The 25243-nt window shown below is 34.8% G+C and overlaps 1 protein-coding gene and 1 non-coding gene across 2 annotated transcripts in view; one reads left to right on the top strand and one right to left on the bottom strand.

Moving 5' to 3' along the window:
* Positions 1-248: 248 nt before the first annotated feature.
* DSG1 (desmoglein 1) overlaps positions 249-25243 on the bottom strand; it is a 35586-nt gene continuing 10591 nt past the window's right edge. The window contains exons 5-15 of the mRNA XM_003261969.3: positions 23729-23873; positions 21589-21755; positions 19728-19862; positions 19251-19436; positions 16849-17108; positions 14998-15137; positions 13434-13709; positions 9858-9991; positions 9448-9517; positions 7262-7470; positions 249-5206 (exon numbers count right to left, since the gene is read on the bottom strand). Coding sequence (XP_003262017.1) covers positions 4157-5206; positions 7262-7470; positions 9448-9517; positions 9858-9991; positions 13434-13709; positions 14998-15137; positions 16849-17108; positions 19251-19436; positions 19728-19862; positions 21589-21755; positions 23729-23873 — 2772 coding nt within the window. The 3' untranslated portion in view covers positions 249-4156. The remainder of the gene's footprint in view (positions 5207-7261; positions 7471-9447; positions 9518-9857; positions 9992-13433; positions 13710-14997; positions 15138-16848; positions 17109-19250; positions 19437-19727; positions 19863-21588; positions 21756-23728; positions 23874-25243) is intronic.
* LOC115834907 lies at positions 7987-8089 on the top strand. The gene has a single exon (XR_004029900.1). It is a non-coding gene; the product is annotated as a U6 spliceosomal RNA (small nuclear RNA).

The raw sequence follows: 25243 nt of genomic DNA on the forward strand, positions 1-25243 counted from the left end.
TTTGTGGGGCTAAGCACCTGGTCAAGGCTGGGCTCTAGCATCTGTAATTAGTGATCCAGAGAGTAGGTTCCTCAGTACACATTAAAAAAAGATAGCTAGGAAATGGAGAATGAAAACATATTTTAATATTGTGAAAATAAAAGAATTATTATCTCCTCCAACACAGGATGATAATAACTAGATTTGATAACTTTGGTTTTACAGTCTAAAACCTCCCCCTTGCTTACAATTCAGAAAAGATAAGGGAGGCATATTAATCACTTTATTGCTGTATGCATAACTCTTTGGAAATTACAAATCAACTTAAAAAAACCAACAGATAACCAAGCAAGAAACTAGCACCCAAATAATCCAAAAACTTTTATATTGAAACATGAATAAGAGAACCTTAATTTTAAACACAACCAGAGATGAATATTAGAATTTTAAAATGCTTGTAAAACAGACAGCAAAAGAAAAATAAGTTAGACTAGGTACAGTTTGACGATAAAGCGTTTAGTAATTCAAATACAGCTAAACTGGGAAGAGAATGTAGACAATTAAACAAGATTACACATTGTTTTAATATTATCTGATGAATAATAGGTTGATCTAGTCAAGATTTGTCCTAACATAAACTGAATAATCTGGAAGTGGAAGACAGATTTGATTTCAAGGAGAGTAGCACTCTACTGTGGACTGCTGTATCCTAGTGCAATGTGAAATGGGTCTTAAAAATACCAGAAATTGTAAAAAAAAAAAAGTTGGAATTTATGAAATAGGCATGGGAAAATGTGGCAAATACTTTTAAAAGTTTGCTTTGGGTTTTAAATGTCTTTCCAAAATAGTCATAACCATTTATGCTAAAGATTATAACGCCTTTCAACTCCAGCAAAAGTCAAAGGGTGTCATATATTTTGTACCATGACAATCAAACATTGGTATAAATTCAGAAATAAATTGCCAGATAACTAAAAACATCTACTTACTAGAGTAAAAAATGTAATTTTTGAAGACATATAATTAAAATTTTGTCAGAACATTTTCTTGCATAAAAATTATGATGCTAAAAACTTTATACACAAATGTAGAACAGATGTCTAGATGAAGATATATAAATAACCCTAAATATGTACTTTTTCTTTTAATTTTTCAGTGCAAATGCAATTACATCAGGCAATGTGCTTAGAAGTAAATAATATGTAGCAGGTATATCTGTAATTCAGTGTCAAAATTAGCTTGAGATGGTATTTTGTTTGATATTAAATGGTAAAGTATTTATAATACACTGATTTTTCTCCCCTAAAGATTACCTCTTTAGACAGTCAGATAGATATTTTATAAACATTATGGTTTGTTTTCAAACCATACATACATAGTATTAAATTACTATCTCTTTCTTCTTCCTTTTGTTAAGAGCAAGTTGATCTGAAACTCAGCTTGAATCCTAATTATAGTATTCACTTATAAAATGATTTCCATATCTCTTCTTGGTCTATGACATGATGTATATGATCTAGAGTAAACATCTAAAAAGAAGAATGAAGTTCTGCCCAAAGCTTGTTCATTGAAAAATGACATGCCTTTAAATAACTACTAAAATCGTTGATGTCTTGAAAAGGTAATTTTAAAATTTAGGACTAAATGGAAAATCAATGTGCAATCCTGGAAGAAAAAATTAGTTGGAAAGTATCTTCCCAGAAAGATAGATGACTAATACTTCAATTTTTCTTGTTTTTCCCATCAATGTGCAATCCTGGAAGAAAAGTTTGATTAGAAAGTATCTTCCTAGAAAGATAGATGACTCATATGGCCATGTTTTTTCTTGTTTTTCCCATCATTTAACAGTGTTTAGGAGTTCAAATGTAACTAAATTGGGGGGATCTTAACAACCAATGGATTTTAACAGCAGCAGTTATTAAAGACAGTGATTTTGTTGTTTGCAAGACAACCTAAAAAATATGTCTGGAAGATATCAGATGTCTTAAGAAAAGCTTGTGATGATATTTCACATCAAAACAGCAAGCAAGTTTCCTGTGGTCAGCTACCATTCCCTTTAATAAATTAATTAATTCATTAATACTTATTTCTATTCTGTAAAACTCCTGGACCCAGGCATACTCAAGTATGTTTTAATAAATACCTTTTGACTTTATTCCTGGAAAGATTACCCATCCTTAATGTAGCCCCCTAAGTGGCAGAAAAAGAAAAGACTCCCTTTGAATGACTTTATTTATACTTCTGCATTTAGCATACTACAGACCATCAAAATTTTACATATTCTACAGAGTTAAAAGAAGATGTATACTGTGGCTTTTAAAATATTAGCCTTATCTGTCGTTACAGAGCAAAATAGCTCTAGGTTAAATAATTCACTCCTATCCCCTTTTGACCAGTGGAGGAAGTCAAATATTCTTTGGCTTTGTAATTTCCTGGGAAATTCGAGTAATTGGGGTAAATTCTTTAAAAGTTGTACATAATTCACAACTTCAGGGCAAATTTTTTTTTGCTAATTTTATTTTGTCATATAGAGTTTCATTTTAGTGAGCTTATAGTAACATTGTATTTAAGAAAGAAAAAGATTTCTCTACCATGCAATAGTAAATTTACCTTTTTCTTAGAACGCTTTGATTCTTTTTAGAGATTTTTAATTGGGTAATACTATATAGCAAACACACAGAAATGGTATATCATAAATAGGACATTACTAAATTTTGAAGCTAGAAAAATATGTTATACTATATAATTTGGACAGTACCTATAAATCAGAGCATATATAAGCCAAGATCTTATTGACAAATCAAATCAGGAATTTAAAATTTATGCTAGTGAGAAAAATTAGGGGGCGAGATAAACTAGCGGAATACGTTTCTGGTATTATTTCATGCTTAACAACACCATATTGTCAATTCTGCTAAAAGTTCCTGGTTGATCCCTGCAAAATGGCAGCAGAGGTTTGCTAAAGCAACCACTACTTTACTTACTAAAAGCGAATAATTAGCATGGTATTACTTTACAAAAGAATTCTTTTCCAACTTTCCCCATTAAACATTTTACATGTTCTACAAACATTTTTTTAGATCCCCTTACAAAAAAAAATCCCCAAAGCTTAAGCGTACTACAAGCTTCCTCTTCTTTTTTTTTTGTCCACAGCTCAGCCTATGTAAATCATTTTAACTTCAGAGCTATGTAATAAAGAGCTGGATATGAATGAATATCACATACTAAAAACAAAACCTGAAAACACAATTCAGTTCCCATCTGCTTACTTGGAAGGTCATTTGCCACTAGTGATGACAACAATGTCAGGCCTCACTTGCTTCAGTTCGAGAAGTAAACTTAGCGAAGTTTGCTTTCTTAAGTCAAAACCACAGTGGTAAAGGGAAAGACGAGGGTGATATTCCTCAACCTCGCCAGTAAGCAATATTCATCAAGACTACATCTATCACTAAACACAACCTAGAATCAGAAGAATCCTTGACTCCACAGGAGATTTAACTGAGGCCCCAAATTAAGGTTCAGGCTCAGGCATTGCTAGTTTACCCTGAAGAAACCTCATCCTATTGACACTCTCTAATGGAATTTTCCTCCTAGGAAACACTTCCTAACTTGAAATTTATTTTCTCTAGTGCAATAATTAAGGTAGGAGTGCTTGATGGCTTGTGGACTTGACTACGTAGTCAAACTTAAAAAAATGGTTAACCCTTGTATAAATCTGTGGTTGAATTTTTATTTATGTTATCTGTGAAACCGACAGGGCATCTGGCACACATTTTAGATTTTTCCCGTAGACATGAACATATATTGCATATTTAGTTCTTTTTGAATTTTGCTCGAGCTATATGGAAAAGCAAAACAGAGCAAGGAGAATTATGCCAATTGCCGTCGTAAGGCCAGTTACATGCTGGAGATACACTACAGGCCACTCAGGCACAAAGAAGACTCTGCCTCAAGTTTTAGTTCCTTAGTCCTTATATAAGAAAAAAGTTTATGAACGCTAAGGAGAGCTCTCCCCTAGCAGCGGTGTTTCCATTTATTTTTCTCATTGTGATTTCTCACCTTGCTCCTAGATGACCTGAACATGAAGTTGTGCGTTATAAACCACATTGTTAGTTTTTTAGTGGTGGGAATTGGATCTAAACCACAATGACTATGAAAAAGTGAGCTGGGGTCCTGACTACTTGCTATATTGCACGGTACTGTACTTTGTGATTCGACTTCGAGCTGCGCTAGGGGAGGCGGACCCAATGGTTTGGTTAAAGTGATGGTCAGAGGAACTCCTCATGTGGCCAATGGTGGCTGTCCCTCCCAAGCTGCTCAGGCCAATGCCACCACCACTTACGCCAGCTCCACTCAGGGCCCCGCCCCCAGCACCCATGCTAGTGCCAACCAGGCCACTGCTGCCTATGCCACCGCTGATCCCAGTGGTGCCACTGATTCCAGTTACACCAGCACCAGAAACAACCCTCTCTGTCACAATCACATTGTGGGCATTGGCTAACTCGGGGTGCATACTCAGACTACCTATCATGCCAGAAGTTGGTTGGATTACTCTTTCGGTCACTACCACATTTGAGGACTCTCTAGGATGATGGATAGTCAGAGAGGTGGGTAGACTAGAGCTTGGTGCTATTACCCTTTCTGTCACTATAACATTCGACCCATCTCGCAAGTCAGGCATCTCTAACATTCCATGCAAATCAGTGCCAGAGATTGGGCCGACCACTCTCTCTGTCACCACCACGTTTGATGCTGGTCGGTTATCGTGAACATGCACAGAGGGCTTCAGAGTGTCAGAGGTGGTGTAAGACTCAGTCACAGTGACATTACCATAGCCCAGAGGATCGAGAATAGGCTTGGGATGCTGTATACCAGGTCCCGAGGGATAGGTGCTCTCAGAAATTACTGTAGTAGTGCCGAAATGTGGGGAGATTGGTAGGTGTCCACTAACAATGGGCTCTGTTTCCTGAGGAAGGCAAACTGGTTCAGTGCTTTGGGGTGGCCAAGAAGGATCAAGGTCTGGATATGATTCTTTTCCTAGGCTGATGTCTGCCAACTTCTTAAATTTAGGTCCCAGGGTATCCAAGAAGCTGTCATCCAGGTCTTCTCCAATGAAGCTACAGCAACCCACAGAGCCAGCAGGGGAACCTACACCTTCGATGTCATATATGAGCAAACAGTCATTAGATGGGCGTCCTTCATCTTCATCTGCATAAGCATATGCTTTCTGAATTTATAAGAGAAAGAGAAAATGAAATTATGAATGCATATTTAACAATAATGGAACAGCCTTTATCATTAGTTTTTCTTCCAGAGCATTTCCAAAGAGGAAAGAAATAAAACAAGATTCTAACATCTACTAGAGATGCCTTAAAAATCATTTTATAATTATTTGAAATAATTTGGTTAGAAATTATTTTAAGTATAATTCCAATAATATGATTTTAAAAATTTACTTAAATGGACTTATTTATAATTGTGTACTTTGGACATAAAACCATACACAAAATAATCACACGAATTATTTATAACAAAATTAGAGGGAGGTATATAAAAATGCTGAACTTAAAGGACATAAAAATGTGTTGTTTTGTTTTTTGTCTGGAAAAGGTAGTTCATAGTTGAGTTGGGTTCACTCAGGATTTTGTTTCTTTCCTTCAGATGGAGTGAATATGGTGATTCTGTGAAGGTTTATTGCAACATGGCTTTTTCAGCACAGCAACAGGAAAATTTGACTCTGGGTCTGTTCTACAAAATTAAAGGTGATCAAAGACACTTTAAAAAAATATAATCTCTAAATTCAAAGTAAAAGCCCAAAGACTTATACACTTTCATTTCATCTTTGTTGTTCATAATAGTGGATTGTAAACTTTCAGGTTAACAGAAATACCTTATAGGAAACCAACTCATTGTGCCATTCACATAAAAAAATGATTGAGCCTTTGCTATTTGCCAGACCCTCTGTGTTTGGAACTTAGCTGTGCATAATGAACAATACCAGATACAGTTGTTCTCTCACAGAGCTTACATTTTGGTTGAGTGAGACAGACAACACAGAAGCATATGGTCAGGAGGTGGCAGATGCAGGGTAAAGAAAAAGAAAGTGATAGGTGTTGTTCTTTTAGATAGGGTAATCAAGGAAGGGGTCTCTGATAAAGTGATATTTGATCAGAGATTGGAAGGAAGATATTTCTATGTTATTAAAATATAACATAAAATATTTTGTTATATATATGAATAAGTATTCCTATGGTTTTCAGCAAGCCTCATTACTATCTATTGCTATTTGAATGCTTTTACCAATATTTTATTTAAAAATATCAGCCACTCTTTAAACCAACTACTAGGTTAGTTAATGAAACCATTTTAGGCCAGAATGTAGAAGGACAGAAATGTTTTTCTAGTCAGTATCAGAGACAGGAACTTCCTGAAGGTTGGGTATCACATGGTGTGTAACCATGGACAATTACATCTCTTCCTGGGGATGGCAAAGTTAATTCTCCTGCAGTTGCTTCTCCAGGCTTCATGCTCTTCCCACCACCTGCAGCTCATTCTTACAATGTTTTGGAAGTAGACTATGGCTCTTGACCCCACTCTTATTAACCATTGACTCTATGTCTAGAACTGAGCTATGTACTGGCAATATAATGTAGAGAATATATGGATGAGACACTAAAAGTGGTGGTAGACATACAAACTGACAGATTTTAGCAATGATAGGTTCTATAAATGTGTAAAGAAAGTACTGCAGAAATACAGATGAGAAAACATTAATCCTATTTTGGATGAGAGGGTTAACTGTAAAACCTTCGGAGGGAGAGTGATATTTGGACTGGGTCTTGAAGGATGGGCAGGAGTTTGTGAGAGACATAGTGGGATGCAAGCATTCCAGGAGGGGCACAGGATAAGCAAACACATGGAGATGAAAGGTCTGTGGCAAAGGTACTCAACAAGTGGAGTTGATGGCAAGGAGTAATTGGAGATGAGAGGGAGGGTTCATTTTGTGAACAATCTTAATTAACATGTTAAGGACTTTGGATTGCATGCCATGAACAAAAGAGAGCTGGGAGCCATTGGCTGTTCTTACGTTGGGGAGTAAAGTGCTCAGGTCAGAGCTTTAGATATATAATTCATTAACAGCATGGATTGTTGGGCACAAAGACTAAAGGCTGAGAATCTAGTTAGGAGACTCCTGCCAAAGCCCCTTAAGGAATTAGTGAAAGCTTGGTGAAGAGCAGCGGGCACATGGATGGCGAGAAAGGCATGTGGCTAGGGACCTTACCTGACAGAAGTAGTTTTCCATGAAATTCATATTCAGACCTCCTTCTCTACATTCCCTCATAGAATTTCTTCTTAATGTTCCAGAGTATTCTTGACATATCTCAGGCATTCCTGAAGTTTTAACTCCCTCTGTTAGTTCAAATCCTGTCATTCTCTCTCCTCCTCCCAGATCTTGCATTTCTCTGCCACCATACTCATTTGTATAAACTCCTAAAAGTGTTGATCAAATTAAATTTATTTTCTTTAGTCTATCATAAACTAAAAATTAACAACTTGCCTTGTAATATATGATTTTTTCATTTAGGTATGCATTTGTGAACAAAGAAATAAAAAGATAATACATAAAGAAAGATATAAATACAATATTGAACTCAAAATAATATTATTAATTTGTTAATTTGATAATTATCTGTTGAGAGATTACTATATTCTCTGCTGGAAGTGAAGGCTGCAGAGGACTTAAAAAAAAATCTATGTCCTAAAGCATTTGATTTCAACTTGTAGGAAATTGGAGGAAAAGTACTCAAATTCTGAAAGTTAAAAAAATAGTGTAAGAATGACCCAGTGTATAACTAGAAGCACAAGACATCCAGAAAAAGACATGAGAACCACTGGCTTTCAGAGAGGAGGCCATGGCTATGTGAGGAGAAAGGTTTTCATGAAGAATCTTGGGTTTGCACTTGGATGTGACGAGTAAGTGGAAGCCTGTTACTATATTTGAGGTAGGTACTCGCTTCAGTAGCACATACACTAAAATTAGAACTATATAGAGATTAGGATTGCCCCTGTACAAGATGATATGCAAATTGGTCAAGTGTTTCATCTTTTTTAAATTAAAAAAAAAAAGAAATATTTGAGGTAGGTGAGATAAAATGATGGCTGGGACCGTGGAACTCCTATGGAATGAAGAATGTTGTCAGTGGGATATGTATCCACTGGCTTTAGTACGTGAAGGATCTTGAGTTTGGGAACAGTGTGTTTTTCATGCTTCAATTTTCCTTGGTGCCTCTTATGGTGCTTTGTTCAAAATTTGTGCAAAAGTTTGTGGATTTAATGGGAACAAACGTGTAAATAAATACTGATGGATTTGATGTAAGTCTTGAGAACTGATTTGGTGTCAGTGAATACGAGTCAAAAATGAGATTCTGCTTTTGAGGTGAGAAGACATTGGGGTTATTAATGAAAATGGACAAATCAGGTGGAGAAATAGATTTAAGGACTACTGTGTCCAGTTCTTTGAATAAGGTCCAGTTCTACAAGTTATACACATTTCTATGCCTGTTAGAGTTTAAAGTAGAAAACAACGGTTACTGTTTAAAAAGACTATGAGAAAAATAAGCTGACCAGTAGTATTTATTTACCTTGAGAAAAGTAATGTGATACAACTATTTTCACAGATATGAGATGTTATTTTAATTGTTCTTTTATTATAATGGTAGTTATCCACTTACTGTGAAATTCTAATTGTTTCCTGGGTTCTGCCTGTGAACTGGTCTAGATTCCTGTTTTAAGGCAAGTTATATTTAAACAGTCTTACCCATGTGCTGGAAGAAACTCCACCATGTGCACACAATCTCAGCTGAGAGCTTAGAAAGATTTTGATAGTGTTTCACCTAACTGCTTTCAATTAAAGAAATTAGACAAATATTTTTTAGGTAATATTTGTGATGATACTGAAAATGGATGCAGTTTTTTTCTTTGTTATAATAAGCAGCTAAAGTCAAAGCAATTTTGAATCTTTAAATTAATTGTGTATAAAGATTTTAGCCTCAATAAATGAGCACAGGTCTATTTTAGTTGGGTTGTACTTTAATTTTAATTAGTGTATATATGTGTATGAAATACGTGTGTGTATGTATGTTAATGAAATTTGCTCTATTAAATTAAAAATCTTGACTAAAAGTTACTCATGGTTACAATTCAGTACTTCTGCATATATAGAGATCTTAATTTGGTCATCTTCTAAGTACTCTTTGATGGTTGAGGAAAATTTTTAAAATGCAGCATATAATAATAATAATTACTGTAGGTTTTTCCTTGCCATTTAATTTACAAATTAGTCATTTAAAAAAGAATGATATAAACACTTTTGAAGAAAAATAAGATCATCAAAAAACAATAATCAAAGAGAGAAAACAGACTTCCTACTTAAGCATTTGAGTTGTTAAACAAATTCTTTTTTCTTACCTGAGTTGTCAATGCATTCAATTATATTTGCGTTATCAGGTGGTATTTGTGGTATGACAGTGGTCATATCCTAAAAGACAGGAAACAACATTTCCATTTGTAGTGACCAATGACTCTAATCTTTCTATAATCATACATTTGGTTTATTCTTAAATTACCTCAGATTTCCTAAAAAAAATACTATTTAGGAAATTCTGAAATCCATTTAAAATTTGAACTTCACTTAGAAAACCTTCCCTGGTTACTTCCATCTAATTTTGTTGTGCTTTTGATTCCTCTTCATCTTCTCCATTAGCTTTTTCAGCACAGAAAACAGCATAGACTGTGAGTGACGGTGGCCATCTTGGTTCATGTGTAATGACTGAATTTCAGTGACTACCAGTGGGTATTTCTTAGAATGTGGCACTTACCCTGGGTTCAGGCTGTGGTCCTTCTACTGCCCATGAATGAATTGCTCCATCTGAACATTCGGGAACAGGCTCAAAGCCAGCTGCACCACGAGAAGCACCTCCACAATCACAACAGATCATCAAAAATGGGACCACTGGTGGTGGAAGGATAGTAATACTAGAGTTAGCACTGGGTGCAAATAAAAAACAAAACAACCTGATTTTTTATGGTTACATTTGAATTCATAATATAATTCTGGTTGGTTCTAAAATTATGAAAGTTTCAGAATACAAGCTAAATGATGGTCAGACCCCAAAGTAAATGGGAGCTTCTGTATATTAGACTGCAGTCAATTTCAGTTTATTTTATAGTATTAAAAATTACAAATAGTGGGCCTGGCGTGGTGGCTCACACCTGTAATCCCGGCACTTTGGGAGGCAGAGGTGGGTGGATCACTAGAGCCCAGCAGCTTGAGACAAGCCTGAGCAACATGGTGAAACCCCATCTCTACAAAAAAATACAAAAATTAGGCGTGTATGGGGGCTTTTGCCTGTAGTCTTAGCTACTCTGGAGCCTGAGGTGGGAGGATGGCTTGAGCCAGGGAAGTTGAGGCTGCTCAACCAGGGAGGTGGGTGGTGGTTGTGCCACTGCACTCCAGCCTGAATGACAGAGTGAGACCCTCTCTCTCAAAAAAAAAAAATTACAGATAGTATTACATTATTAAAACCGATTTATCTTTCCACGTCATTATTAAGGAAAGTATTAAAGGAGAGAAGAAGGAAAGATGAAAAGGTCAGGCAATATATTTTATCCTTTGTGTTCTCTCCTCCATGTCTTTATTTTCTTCCTTTAACATATGCTTGCCTTTATTTCAACAGTAAAATCTTATTCATGCTTCCAACAATTCTCTGTGAGGCTGCTATTTCCCCCTATGCAAGTGTCTTTTCTTTGAATAACTCTTATGCAAATAGAAAACATCACACTGCTTAGCACTGTCTTTTGCTGTTAATCAAGTGGAGTTTTCTTATTTATCTATTTATTATCAGCCTCTTATATAATCTAATCTTGGTAAATGGTTTTGAATAAATGGATGAAAGAAAGAATGTGTAAATTAAAATTGTGAAGAAGGAGGAAAGGAAAAAAGAAGGAAGTAAATTAGGGAAGAAGGAAGGTAGTAAGGATAGACATAAGGGAGAGAGGGAGAGAAGAAAAAAGAAAAAAAGAAGAAAAGAAGCCCATGTGTTGGTTTTCTGAAAATCTACTAGAGGAAACTCTGGGTCTACAGGTAATGATGACTCTAAGGCCTATATATAATTTATAAATCTTTTATTAACTACAGTACCCAGAGGTAGTCAGCAGTATAAAAAACCAACTCAGGCCGGGCGCGGTGGCTCACGCCTGTAATTCCAGCACTTTGAGAGGCCAAAGCGGGTGCATCACGAGGTCAGGAGATCGAGACCATCCTGGCCAATATGGTGAAACCCTGTCTCTACTAAAAATACAAAAATTATCCAGGTGTGGTGGTGCGCGTGGGTAGTCCCAGCTACTCAGGAGGCTGAGGCAGGAGAATCGCTTGAACCTGGGAGGTGAAGGTTACAGTGAGATGAGATTGCACCACTGTACTCCAGCCTGGGTGACAGAGTGAGACTCCATCTCAAAAAAAACAAAAAAACAAACAAACAAAAAAAAACAAAAGAAAACAGAAAACAAACAAAACTCAACATGAAAGTTAGATATTATTTACGGTAGTGATAATCAGCACTTGGGTAATTAAGTTACTCTTATGAAGTATTACATTTAAACATTTTACAATGTTAGTTGGTAATAAATATGAATAACAGAGAGAATGAACTCTTTTCATATGTATTTTATGTTATATTCTGCAACTTCACTAGCATTTTTGCCTTTTTCTTGTCTTGGTTCATTTTGATGAAAATGCTTTTTTCTTTCTCTCTTTCTCTTTTCTCTGTTTCATAGAACTTTTCCTGGTTATTACTTCAATTAATTATGAGCCAGAAAGAATAAACTCTTATTTGTTAATGTAAAAATTTCATTTTTTGGAAACATGTTTTAAATTTTGGAAAAAGAACTCCAGCTCTAAGCTGTGTTATCACCATGGCCAGACTCGTTGTTTAGATGAGCCCAGTGTTGATTAAAACTTCAAAAACATGAGTTATTTAAAATCAGAGAAAACCCAGTTCACAAATAAATGTCCAAAAAATATCTGTCGCTGTTCATGTGCTAAGAAAAATGAAAGTAGAAAAAATATTTTATATGTAAGTGCTCTGACTTCACATTTTGTGTGAGCGTTTGATTTAAATATCTGAGGTACCTTCTGACATTAAGATTTTATGATTCCACATTTGAAAATGACAATGTTTGCATTAATTTAATTGTAATGTGCAGATTACAACCTGCTTACTTTAGAGCTCTTGTTCTCATTTCTCAAAGACTGTGCCATGTGGTTTATCTTGCTCTAATTTCTATCATCATTCGAGGTAATGTTAACGGCCACCTGGAGAATCCACTGGATTCTACCTTCATAGCTAGACGCTTGACTAGTTCTACCCTAGTGGCCATAGAACATGTAAATGCTTCATGTGTGGTACTTCTTTTTCATCATCAAAGCATTGTTTTAAGGTAAGTATTATTTCATACATGACAAAAGCAAGGCTCAGAAAGGTTAGGTGACCTTCGGAAGACTCAGACAATTAGGCTTAGAAACCAGAGTTTAACCCTTCATCTATTTGACTCTCCTTTTATTAATACTATGCAGTGTTAGTATAAATAAAATCTCTTTGAGACCTGGCCCCTGCCCATCTTTTAGTCTAAACTTTCACCATGCTGTCACGCACGTCTTTTATTTCTTGCGCATTGGAGTTCTTCATTGCAGTACCTTGCACTCTCATTCTTTTGGGTTTTTGCACATAGATTTTTTTCCCCTTGTTTTGTGTTCCCTTTCTCTTGTCCATCAGACTAATTCTTATTCATCTTTTAAAATGAAACCCAGAGTTTACTCTTTCTCTGTAGCCTTTTCTTTCTTTCTTTTCTTTTCTTTTTTTTTTTTTGAGACTGAACCCCCGCCTCCTGGGTTCAAGCAATTCTCCTGCCTCAGCCTCTTTAGTAGCTGGGATTAGAGGCACCTACCACCATGCCCAGATCATTTTTGTATTTTTAGTAGAGACTTGGGTTTCACCATATTGGCCAGGCTGGTCTTGAACTTCTGACCTCAAGTGATCTGCCCGCCTTGGCCTCTCAAAGTTCTCGGATTACAGGCATGAGCCACCACATCCGGCCTCTTGTAGCCTTTTCTGATTGTCTTCTTCACTGAAATAGCAATTTGAGCCTGCTTGTCATGGCACTTTCCCATTACATTGAGACTTATTGCAAATAAGTTTTTATCCTCCACAGTCTTATAAGGGGACAAAAAGTTTAATTTTTTCATCTTATAAACCCAGTGCCAAACATAGAAGTTTCTTTATAATTGCAGAAAATGAGGATTTGTAAAATACGTTTTATCAAAGAATCAGAAAACTTAACTCCTCCCCCAGCATTTTTCGGGGGACACATATACACAGGATTGCTAAAGTACTTACATCCTAAGACCAAGAATCCCATGATGAGGAGTCCAATGCCAGCAGGACCAAAATGTACATTGTCTGATAATGGTGACTCATTGGCGGGTCCATAAGAAACTATATACTGAGAGACAGCAGAAGTTGTGCTGGTTTCATAGTCAGTGGAAGAAGAACTTTCTTGTCTGCCAGTATTGGTAGTAATTTCAGTGCTCGGCTCTGTATTAGTCCTGTCGTCTCCATCAAAACCTTGAATGTCAATATTAATTGTACCAGTGCAAGTTCTTTGAAGAGTATCTGTAATAACGTTCAAAATGGAAGAATATTTTAGACATTTAGTGTAGCAATGGTTGGACAATACAGAATTATTTTTTACATTAACATGTATTTCAGTGTCTTCATTCCCATAATTTCTCCTAACTTGCAAATCATCCCTTGTTTTTGACTCGGTTTTAAAAATCAATTAAATTTTTATATTATTATTGTAACTAACATTATTAGTCATAGTAATACTATTTATTGGATTATTTCTTTACATTACCAATAGTTGGATATTATATGTAATTTGAAAAGTATAGAATTACAGAAAGAAGCAAAACAAAACCAGAAACCAAATTCATGGTAGCAGCACCCAAGGATGACCCCTGCTGATATTTTTTAAAATGATCTTTTGTCCTTAATTATAATGCCGAATGGTTGCTTATTATTTATGTTACATTGATGTGATCATATGGTTCATTCCATTTTTTTTACTTTACACTATAAGTATTCTTTTGTATTTTAATAAACTTTGTATTAACATAGTTCCTGATGGTTATATAATTTTATATCAAATGGACTATGGTTTACTTACCCCAGTTGCCTATTATTGATGTGGTTTTCAATATTTAATTATTAGTGCTGTAATTAACATCTTGTGCATTCATCTTGTTATATTTAAACTTTTCCTAAGATTATTGAAAGTGGAATTATTCAGCAAAAATATGGGAATAATTTGTTTGAGGTTATTTTTGTAATCTTTATTACACAGATGTGAGCTCAGTTGTCTGACTTTATTAATTGATGTAACCCTAGAATCTGGCACAATGGCTGACATTTAGTTAGGACTCATTTATACACTTTCTAAATAAATGAATAAAAACATTCTGGAAGTATATAACAGAAATATCTTTAAATCCAGTCTATACGATATCAAAGCCCATGTCCTTTCAGCTCAACTATGCTAATCCTGTTGTTTTGTTTTTGTTGCTATTTTTATCATTATCATCACATCCTTCTAAACATATATTGTTATTGCTCCATTTTAAAAAAGAAATAACAGCTGTAGATGGATTAAATAACTTCTCTAAGATTCTATAGCTAGTAAGTGATGGTAGAAGACACAAATCTAGTCTCATTTCAGCACTCATGGTCTTAGCTACTAAATTATACTGCCTCAAGTTGTTAAAGATATGAGTCTATAATGCCCAGTGTGACAACTTTTGTTGGAAAGGGGTTACTTCAAAATGTGATAATTAAAATGTTAATATCTTAAGGTACATACAGCTTTCTCTAGGAAAGATAAAAATGTAAATTGATTTCTTACCATCTATAGAGAGAATCGTTCCTTGGTATTTTCCTCCGAGCATATTGTACTGTTCCCTGGTAACTTTATTTTTCAAAGTGAGTTTGCCTGTTCTTGAATCAACAGCTAGCAGGTCAGCTGGATTATTTCCCATTACATACCTGTATTTGAAAGAAAGTGATACAAATTAATGTCAGCTATCTAAAAAAAGAAATTTTAATTTAAAAAGTATTTTTTTTTCAGTGAGTAGTTATAATCCCTAGATACAGTTTTCAATTACTAGAGACTATTTTTTTTTTCAGGGCAGTCTTAGCAATATGGGGCCACTCAGGGATATATCAAGATTTACATTTAAGAAAAAAAAATTACTGAGCACCCATTTCTGATGGAATGTCTTTTTATGCCCACTTGGATGTCAGAATAATCCTTTGATGCTTGCAGTCTCATTTTCATTTGATTTAGGTAGCAGCAGAACTATTACAGAAGACCCAGATCCTAGGATTTCCCGGGCTGCTCCTAATTCTAAACTACTCTTTTACAAAGAAGTTACTTCATCAGCTTGGCCTGAATTTCCCCCCTGTTTCTGCTCCTCCTCCCCACATGCATTAGAACTTGACAAGACCTCTTTTAATTCCAAACTATGGCCTTGCCTTGAGCCTCTATTCTATTCTTTTCTCATCTTTGACTTTGGTGTTTTTCTTCTCATCTACTATTTGTGAAACAAACACTGGTTAGGTAATTCTCTCTCTCTCTCTCTCTCTCTCTCTCTGTCTCTCTCTGGCACTCTGCTAAGCTCTGGGTTGGGTCTACCTTCAGTGAACTCACTCCTGTGGGGTACAAGAGCGCTAATCAGCAACATGGTATAGTGTGACAGGACTTCTAACAGAACTACTCACACTATGTGAGAACACCAGGAAAGAACTTTTAAAACACATGGGTGGGCTGAGTGCGGTGGCTTAAGCCTGTCATCTCAGCACTTTGGGAGGCCGAGGAGGGTGGATCACCTGAGCTCTGGAGTTCGAGACTGACCTGGCCAACATGGGGAAACCCCTTCTCCACTAAAACAAAAATAGCTGGGCGTGGTAGCAAGGTGCCTGTAATCCCAGCTACTTGGGAGGCTGAGTGAGGAGAATCGTGTGAACCCGGGAGGCGGAGGTGGCAGTGAACTGGGATCGTGCCACTGCACTCCAGCCTGGGTGACAGAGTGAAACTCCGTCTCAAAAAACAAACAACAAACAAACAAACAAAAAACCCCCAAACAACAAAAAAATGCATGGGTAAAGTGCTTCTCCCATTCTTCTTATCACAGTCACATGTGCAAATACAGGTACATGTGCACGCACAGATTTTTTTGTGACTTGGTAGAAATATTTGCATATATGGAGTTTTAAAAAATTACATGGCATAATTTTCCTTAATATAACTAATTTTTCACACCAGCGTTATTAACCAATATTAAATGCTGAATAAAGTGAAGAATATAATTGAAATGAGCTAATAAAATCTAATTAATTTCAAGCTGAGCAGATTTGCAATCGGAAAATCATTCCTTAAACTCTTCTGAGGGACTAATCACGGCCTGTGGTAATCAGCTAATTGATCAATAAGATATAGAAATACAGGAGTGTCGATACTTTTGAGATATATTATTTTCACATATCACTACAGTTTAACATCTTACATCTTGCATGAATTTTTATGTTTTCTTAAGTTAAACATTTTAAATGAACAGTTTATAGTACTTTTTACCATTAAATGATAGTTTCAAAAATAATGAAAAGTATTTTAACTCAGATACTTATAATCTATAAAAAGAACATATGTACTTAAGTTCAATATGTAAGGAAAATTAGTTGAAAATCTCATTCTTACCTAACAGTAGTTGAAGGTCTACCTGTGTCCAGGTCAGTAGCTACAAACTCTCCCACTTTATCATTTGCTCCCATATTACCAGTTACAACATATGTCTTTGAACCTGGACGAAACACTGGGCCTTCAATTACATTTGACACAGTCACAGAAATTGCAGATGCTGTCAGTTTATATTGAGACATAATTGAATGATGAAATTCAGCTTTATTTCTGACACCAATACTGAGTTGCAGACTCTGCATAGCTTCATAATCTAAGGGCTAGAAAATACAGAGTAAAATAGTTTTATTATAAGAAAAGAAAACGTTCCAGGTGAAAGACAAATCCTTTGATAATAGCAAAAAAAAAAAGTATTATCTTTCTTTTATGAAACATAAATGCGCACAAATACACAATCTATTCTTAAATTTTTAATCTTTAATTGATGTAAATTTGTGCAAATAAAGGAAGAAACAATTCAATTCCCCCAGATTCATTGTTAAAAAGTTGAAAACATATGACATGAGCTCTAATTGTTCACCAAATTAAAAACTTAAAGTAATACAGATAGTCAAATGTATGTATTTTTTAGTGCAAAGACAATTTATCCTACCTTCAATCATTTTATGTTTTTCAGAAAGTAGCTATTTATTACACAGTATGGGTCAAATATATTAGAGTTTCAATCATTTGAGTGGTTTTATCCATAAGAACTATTTAGAAGAAATTTCACATCTGTAAGTGTGACTCTTTGAACAAATCAGATAATATAATGTAATATATGTATAATACAAATAAATCTATTTTCTTCAACATGTTCTAGGAAATATTTATTTCATAAAATAATAAAGTAGTGATTTTCTTTATGAAAAATGATATTAATATCCACAACACATAAAATCCACAAACAATTATGCCATTAGGCCCATACACACCAAATATATTTTTCTAAAATTTCACGAGAGTAATTTAGATAAAAATAGAATTTCACACGTTGAACTCCCCTATTTAGCTAAAATTTTGAATCTTTGTTCTAATGTTGGTTTTATTTGCAATTCAAAGAATGGATGTAAAATCAAAAGTATATATACATTACACACACATATATATGTATATAGCTATAACAAAGGATTTAATATATGATATGTCTGGGCAAACAATTATCATTCCCATTTTACAGATAGAGATATTGAGGACAGATAGGTTGAATAATTTTCTAAAGTAATATAATAGTTTGGGGCAAAATAGATTAGACTCCAATTTCCCCAGTGTTGAATCATAAATAGTGTCATGGAAAGAATGTGAACTTCATATCTAGAGAAAACTAGGTTTAAATATTGGCTGCACTACTTACTAGCTATGAGAACTTATGCAGGTTCTGTGCTCTCTTGGAGCCTCAATGTCTTTATCTGCAATATGGAAATAATATAACCTAATTTGCAGGGATGCTGTGAGGGATAAACTAAAGCACCTGCACACTGTCTCAAGTTAAATACAAGCTGTAGGCATGGTGACACTTTAAGAAGACACAGGAGGCAAAAAGCCACACGTTCTTATGGGGACAGAGTTGTTTGACAGTCTGTTTTCCAGACCTATTCTGAAAAAAGAAATAGTTAAATAGGGATTATATTTTACCATGAAAATATATATTGCATGCAACATATACAATCCATGCACAGCTGTTGTAGATTTTAAAAATTGACTGTATAAGTTGTATAGCACAGGGAGAAACTTTGACTATCAGCTCCCTAGGAGGCAAATTTTTTTTCTTACATCTCAGATGAAATTTTACTGCAGGTAAATGTGGACCATTAATATGGGGAGGACATAAGAGAATGGCATCCAGTTGTTCTGGACCAGTTGACTTGGACCAAATTTCCGGTATATCTGTGTTCCTAATAAGCCTTGATCAGCAGCCACAGTGAGATGGGAGTGTGATAATTCTACATTTATAGTAATTTAACTTAAATTTTATGAAAAATTGAGGAGGAATAAACACATTTTCATTTACATGATGAATATTCTACATGTGTAATAATTGACTTACGCTGTTGACGTGGACACAGTTTTAAAGCCCCTATTAAATATGCTTTAAAAAATTCTTAAGACATTAACCTTAATGATTAATTATACCTTGTTGTAAGCATAAAATATATTTTTAAGTGTTTTCAATTTATATAATCTATTTGGGAGTACTGTATTGACAAAATGTTTCAAGTTAAAATTCAGTACCTGTTTTTCTAAAATGATTATTAGCAGAAAGACTACATTATAAAGCTCTATGTTATATATAAATTTAAAACACAGTAATTTTTATTCTTTCACTAAGTCAAGTTTGTGAAATGTTAGCATAATTTTATTTTAAGCTTAACATTTTGAAAAAAGATTAAGAAAACAAAACATTTAGGATAATTATACCATACCTTAACAACCTTTAAAATTCCCACATTTGTTCTTTCATTCATTTCTATCTCAAACCAATTTCCTTCATTTCCAGAGATAAAGAAAATTACTGCCATCCAGTTAGCTGAGAACTCTTCATCCAAATCAATTACTCTAATCTCGAGCAAATTTGAATTTAGAGTATTTTCTTGAATTTCTACGGTATACTGAAACAAGAAGTGAAAACTCTTAGCACAAACTGTGTGAAAGAGAGAAGTACAGTAGGCTTATACTGGAATGTTGATAACTTCATTATTTAGAAAAGATATCTGTGGTTTTAATCTCATTTTTTATTGCTTAACTCCATCTATTCTTGCATAAACACAAGAAAAAGTTGTGTGTCTACATTTGGGTTGTATGACAATAAACATAACATGTGCCTCTGTAAGCAGAATTGTTCATATGTGTTTTAGAATATAGTGAATTTAGATTTATTAATTCCAAGAACAAATACTTACTGAAGACTGTTCCATGTAGGGGATATTATCATTGACATCGAGGATTTTAATGTTGCACTCACATTCCGCTGACATGCCATCTGCCCCGCCATCTCGGTCAGAGCCTCTTACAGCAAGAGAATACTGGCCATATTGCTAAAAACACATATTACAAGCAACATCACACTTGACGTAGACAGCCTTTACTTTGTCTTATGTAAAGTTCTTTGAAATGTTGGCTCAACATTTACATAAATCTATGATAGAGGTAGGGTTAACACAGAATATGGGAAATCCACAAGTTTCACGTGATTATTCCCAGTAATACTTATCATGCATTATTCAAAAGATGCAACATTTTTTGAAAGGCTTCATTTCTTATTAATAATAATATGTCCAGAGGTTGAAAAAGTTTATAAAGGGTAAAACAAACCAGAATGATCTCAAGGAGAGAGATTAAGTTTACCAAAAATTTATGCCATGAATATTCCATAACCTAAATAATCAGCCCCCGAGTGTGCAAGAAGCATATAAAGAGAAAACAAAGCTTTGTGTTTTGAGAGGTAGTGGGTTGTGGCAATGGAATTATTGGTGATGTATCTATTCTTGACTCTATTCAATGGTGCTTACATTTCTAGAAGCTGGTAAAAGCTATGGAGGCTTTCCTTGACTCATGCAAAAATGCACACTCATTCAAAATGGTGGATATAATTTAGGGGGTTTTATAGAGACATCTTGAGGTCTCTCCATTGACCCCAGGTTGAGAATATCTGCCCTGGTGGCTTCCCAATGGCTGCAGAGTCCCTTTCCTTCTGACAGCCCTTTCTTAACAGTGCTTTACCATGAAAGCTCTTTTGACATGAAAGAAGCCCCATTGGGCTGTTTAAGACAGTTTGAGAGAGAAAAATGTAAACATTCAATTTCTTCTAATGTTGATTTTCAAACATGTATAAAAGGAGACTTAGGTAACCTAGAAACTTATAACATTTAGATAATTAAAGAGTATTAAAATAATATGATTTATCCTAAACCTAAAAGTCATCAGCAAGAAGATTGTCATTTTTAATAATTAAAACAAAATTAATTGAATACCATCAGAAAATAAAGCTTCCTCACTTATGCCCCTAATGTACAGTTAGGTCAGCAACATTCCATTAAAAGACAATTTTTTTTAAATAATGAAAAAGCGCATATTTTAAAACTAAATCATAAAATCACAAGGCATGCTAGAAACCTCATAATACTGATTTTACTCTGTTAACATCACTAGTTATTTTATTTTTTGTAAATAAAAAGATTAGTTAGGCTGTCATTTAATTCCTATCCATCATTCTTATCCTGTGGTTCATTTCCCAAAGTAAATGAATGGGTGGGCTATCAACAGATGTTACATAGGAAAAACAAGAATTCTCTTGTCAATGGAGCTTAGATATGCTAGGTTAAAGAAAGAGAACTTAGTGTGTCAATATTCTTGGAGCCTCCAGCATACTCACATGCATTGTAACTCACCAAAACGTGGACATATAGCAAGTGATTCCTAAATTCATTTTATTATAGAACACACTTTTCAGAGAAATGCAGCTTTTGATTCTACCTTAGATTCTACCTTAGGCATATTTTCATGTACTTTCACAATATAGTTTTCTTAAATTGAAGCAAATTTTAATTAATTAATTATATGAAAAATGTCAGTACAAAATGTAATTGAAAAATCCTCCCTTTTTCATTTAAAAAATATTTCTTACATGAAAGAATTATGTGAAAAAGTTACACAAGTAAAAATTTAAAACATCATTTTCTTCATCTCTTTGTCTCTTCAGTATCCTTGCTTTTAGAATCAGTTCCTTTGAGACCAAAAACCCACTTAAAGAAAAAGAATTACCTCTCTGTCTAGAAAATTATTCATCGTTCGAATTTCTCCAGTATTTCTGTTGATAATAAACATTGGTGAATCTGAAGGTTCTTGTCTTATAATCTTGAAGGCTATTTTTGAGTTCAAATTGTTTGGTTCATCTGCATCAGTAGCATTGAGTATCATCACCAGTGTATCTAGAAATCAAGGAAAATTGATTGCAAATGGGTGATTTACATTTTTGTTACAGTACAGTATATCACCTTTCCAAAAAAGTGTTAAAGTTAGTTGATCCATATGATGTGGACTTCACTGTCTTCCCTTTCTACTCCTTCAACATATGGATATCTTGGCTCTTTTCTATATCTTTGCCTAACAAGAGGATCACATTTTACTAGGAATCTAGACATTGCTGATAACTGGGAAACAAAGGAAATGTGATATTCTGGCTTTCTATTTCTTCTTCTAGTATATTTTCTTCTTTTTTAAAGGATGCTGTGGCAAAACAAAATGATAATAAGGCCAGATCAACATTTTCCCAACTTTCTCAACACTTTCTAGCTATATGATCTTGGTCTCAATTTTTTTTTTTTTTTTTTTTGAGATGGAATCTCGGTCTGTTGCCCAGGCTGGAGTGCAGTGGCCCGATCTTGGCTCACTGCAAGCTCCGCCTCCCAGGTTCATGCCATTCTCCTGCCTCAGCCTCCCAAGTAGCTGGGACTACAGGCGCCCACTACCATGCCCGGCTAATTTTCTGTATTTTTAGTAGGGACGAGGTTTCACCTTGTTAGCCAGGATGGTCTCGATCTCCTGACCTCGTGATCTGCCCACCTTGGCCTCCCAAAGTGCTGGGATTACAGGCGTGAGCCACCACACCCAGCCCGGTCTCAATTTTTATATCTATAAATGGGGATGATATTACTGCCATCCTCATTGAATTCATGTGAGAATTAAATCATTAATAAGTGAATACTATATAAAGTTCCTAATGAATAATGCACATTTGATAAATATACATTATTACTGTTTTGTTTTGGGTGATCCTTCGTCAAGTGCAAGGTAATTAGTAGATCTAAAGAAATGCTTGTTTAACTACATATATTGTCCTGTCTCTTATCTTTTTCATTAATTTTATAAGTAGTTTTGATGAAGATTATTAGATTATTGGAGAATGTGGAAAACTGCCAGTGCTCGTTCATAATTTTGGAATTGTTCTCTACTCTCCAACTCCATTTCAAATACAATTTTCCTACAAATGCTTCAAGGCATCTGTCATCCCCCACCTGTATTCATTGTAGCATAACCTTTAAAATGTTTTCACTAGATGATTAACATTTGTGTACGCTTACATAATTTATATAATTAAATTCCATGTAACTATTGAAAGCAGTGAAACAATCTACGTGTCCTGATATGGAAATATGTTCAAAATATATTTATATAAAAATTCATGTTGTAGATTAGCATGTAACAGATGATGCCATTTATGTTAAAAAACATGTGATTTATGTTTACATAATTATAGAGCGCATGTACACAGTGCATACCTCTGAAGAATGGTAGTAGGAAATGCAGACAACAGATTTTTGTTCCCTTTTACTTTCTGTATTACATAAATTTAATGAGCATTTTATAATAACATTTTTAAAAGTTGAAAGTATAGGTACAGTATTTTAATGAATAAAAGTAAAGTGTAGGGATTTTTGGAACTCACAAGAAATTTTATCACTTAAAGATTAAACCACAAAATGAAGTTTTGTGTGGAAGTGATTTCTATTGATTTTAAAGTAGCTAACTTTAAAAAGAGGGAAAAAACGCAGTAGGAGCAGAAAAGGGTGGGATCGTCCTTCTACACAGTTAGACTGGGAGGCTAAATTCACATCCTGATGCCTCTGCCACCACTGTGCAAAATGCCTTTAAAATTTCTTGTTAGGACTCCTCTACAGGGCTGACCTGAGAGTTATGTGAGAAAAATCCCCCTCATTGCTTTGGAATCGTGCCTTGTGTCTCTCAGTTTGGAGCTGCTTCCGTAGTTGAAAGGAAAGACTTGCTATTCTTCATCTTTTCTATAGTTTATCTCTTACATTCATGATGTGTACTTTGACATAGTTTAGTCTCCAGTTAGGTGCCTGGCTGTTAGGAGTGATTTGGAAGCCACTACATTACTTACTTGCATTAGAATTTTCTTCTATTTGTCCTGCAAATGTAGCCATTGAAAACACTGGAGGGTTGTCATTTATATCCAAAACCCTGACTCTGAGCTCTAGAGGCCTCTCTAAATCTTGGCCCATTGAGTTCAGAGCTCGGCAGTAGATCTGGGAGAGAAAAGAGAAATAATTATACAGTGAAACACAGATTTATTAAGTTCTTACTTTGAGCATTATGCTAGCACTGTGGCGAATTAAAAGAATTATTAAGTCTAATTAGAACATAGGCACAAGCCCTACTTACAGTCACCAAGGGAAAGCAAATGTGGCATTCTTAAGCTAGGTAGTAGCTACATGGGGGTTTATATTATTATCATTATTATTATTATTACTATTATTATTTGTATTTGAAGCGTCCCTAAGTGTAATGTGTACTATTTTACAAAATGGCATATTTCATATATAAAGGCATTGTGATACTAGCCTGGGCAATATAATGAGACCCTGTCTCTAAAAAAATAATAAAGATGTAAAAAATGCATTGTGCCCCAAGAAAAGCTAACAGGGTAGCATGCCTTTTTAAAGTTTGTGGGCGATCATTGTGGGATAGAAGGGAGAAATAGAGATTTGGAATTGAAGGCTAAAGAATTAAAGTTGTATGAGGAATACAGGCAGGCAGTGTGAGTGAAAACTGCAAATATCGATTATTATTTGAAGGTGTTTTGGGATATGGATTGACGGGGTTTTAATAGAAGAAGTAACAGGAGCAACGTAGGGTTTCTTTATTTCTGTTTTTAATATTAAGAAGTGTTGGCCATGATGATAGAGGGAAATGGGAGTAGCCAAGGAACCAGCAGAAGGGAGACAGAAAAACAGAGGTGATGAAATGATTATCCAAGTAACTGGTAATTATAGGACGATGGAAATGTCTTGGAATACACTGTGGGGAAAAGCACACAGTTGATCCTGCTTTTGGATTTAATGAAGAACATTTCTGATCTGGGTGAGAGAGAAATAATTGTGGGAGTTTGTGATGGATTGCCTCAGCCTTTTTCGTGAAGTTGGTCACAAGGTCAACTGCTTAAAGTGGAAATGAGGTTGAGGGTTTGAAGAGATAGGATACCTAAGCTATGTGACAGCTCCTGTAAAGAATGGAGTGAGATTCACTTAAGAATGGATGCATTTTCAAGGTGCATTCGGAGCTCAGGTGAGCTTGAGAAATATGAATTTATAGTAAAGTATATTTGCTCAGAAAACAGTCCTGCAGTAGCTCTAGAATCATTACTTGACATTAGACTTAAAATAAGGTAACACTCCTTACTGAATTTTTTAAAAAAGGAAAAATTAAAAAGTTAGATATTTGTCCTTCCAGACAAATACTCTAGTTTGCCAATGAGGATAGTATACAGGTTAGCATTTTTGCTGACACTTAAGTGAAACATTTCCTTCTCTCTTAATCTTTGCATTTCTTTTCAGTCATGGGAAGCTCGTGAATTAAGAAAACCAAAAATGCCAAATATTGAGACTCTTGAAATCAA

Source organism: Nomascus leucogenys, chromosome 4 (assembly GCF_006542625.1).
Source record: "Nomascus leucogenys isolate Asia chromosome 4, Asia_NLE_v1, whole genome shotgun sequence".
Taxonomy (NCBI): domain Eukaryota; kingdom Metazoa; phylum Chordata; class Mammalia; order Primates; family Hylobatidae; genus Nomascus; species Nomascus leucogenys.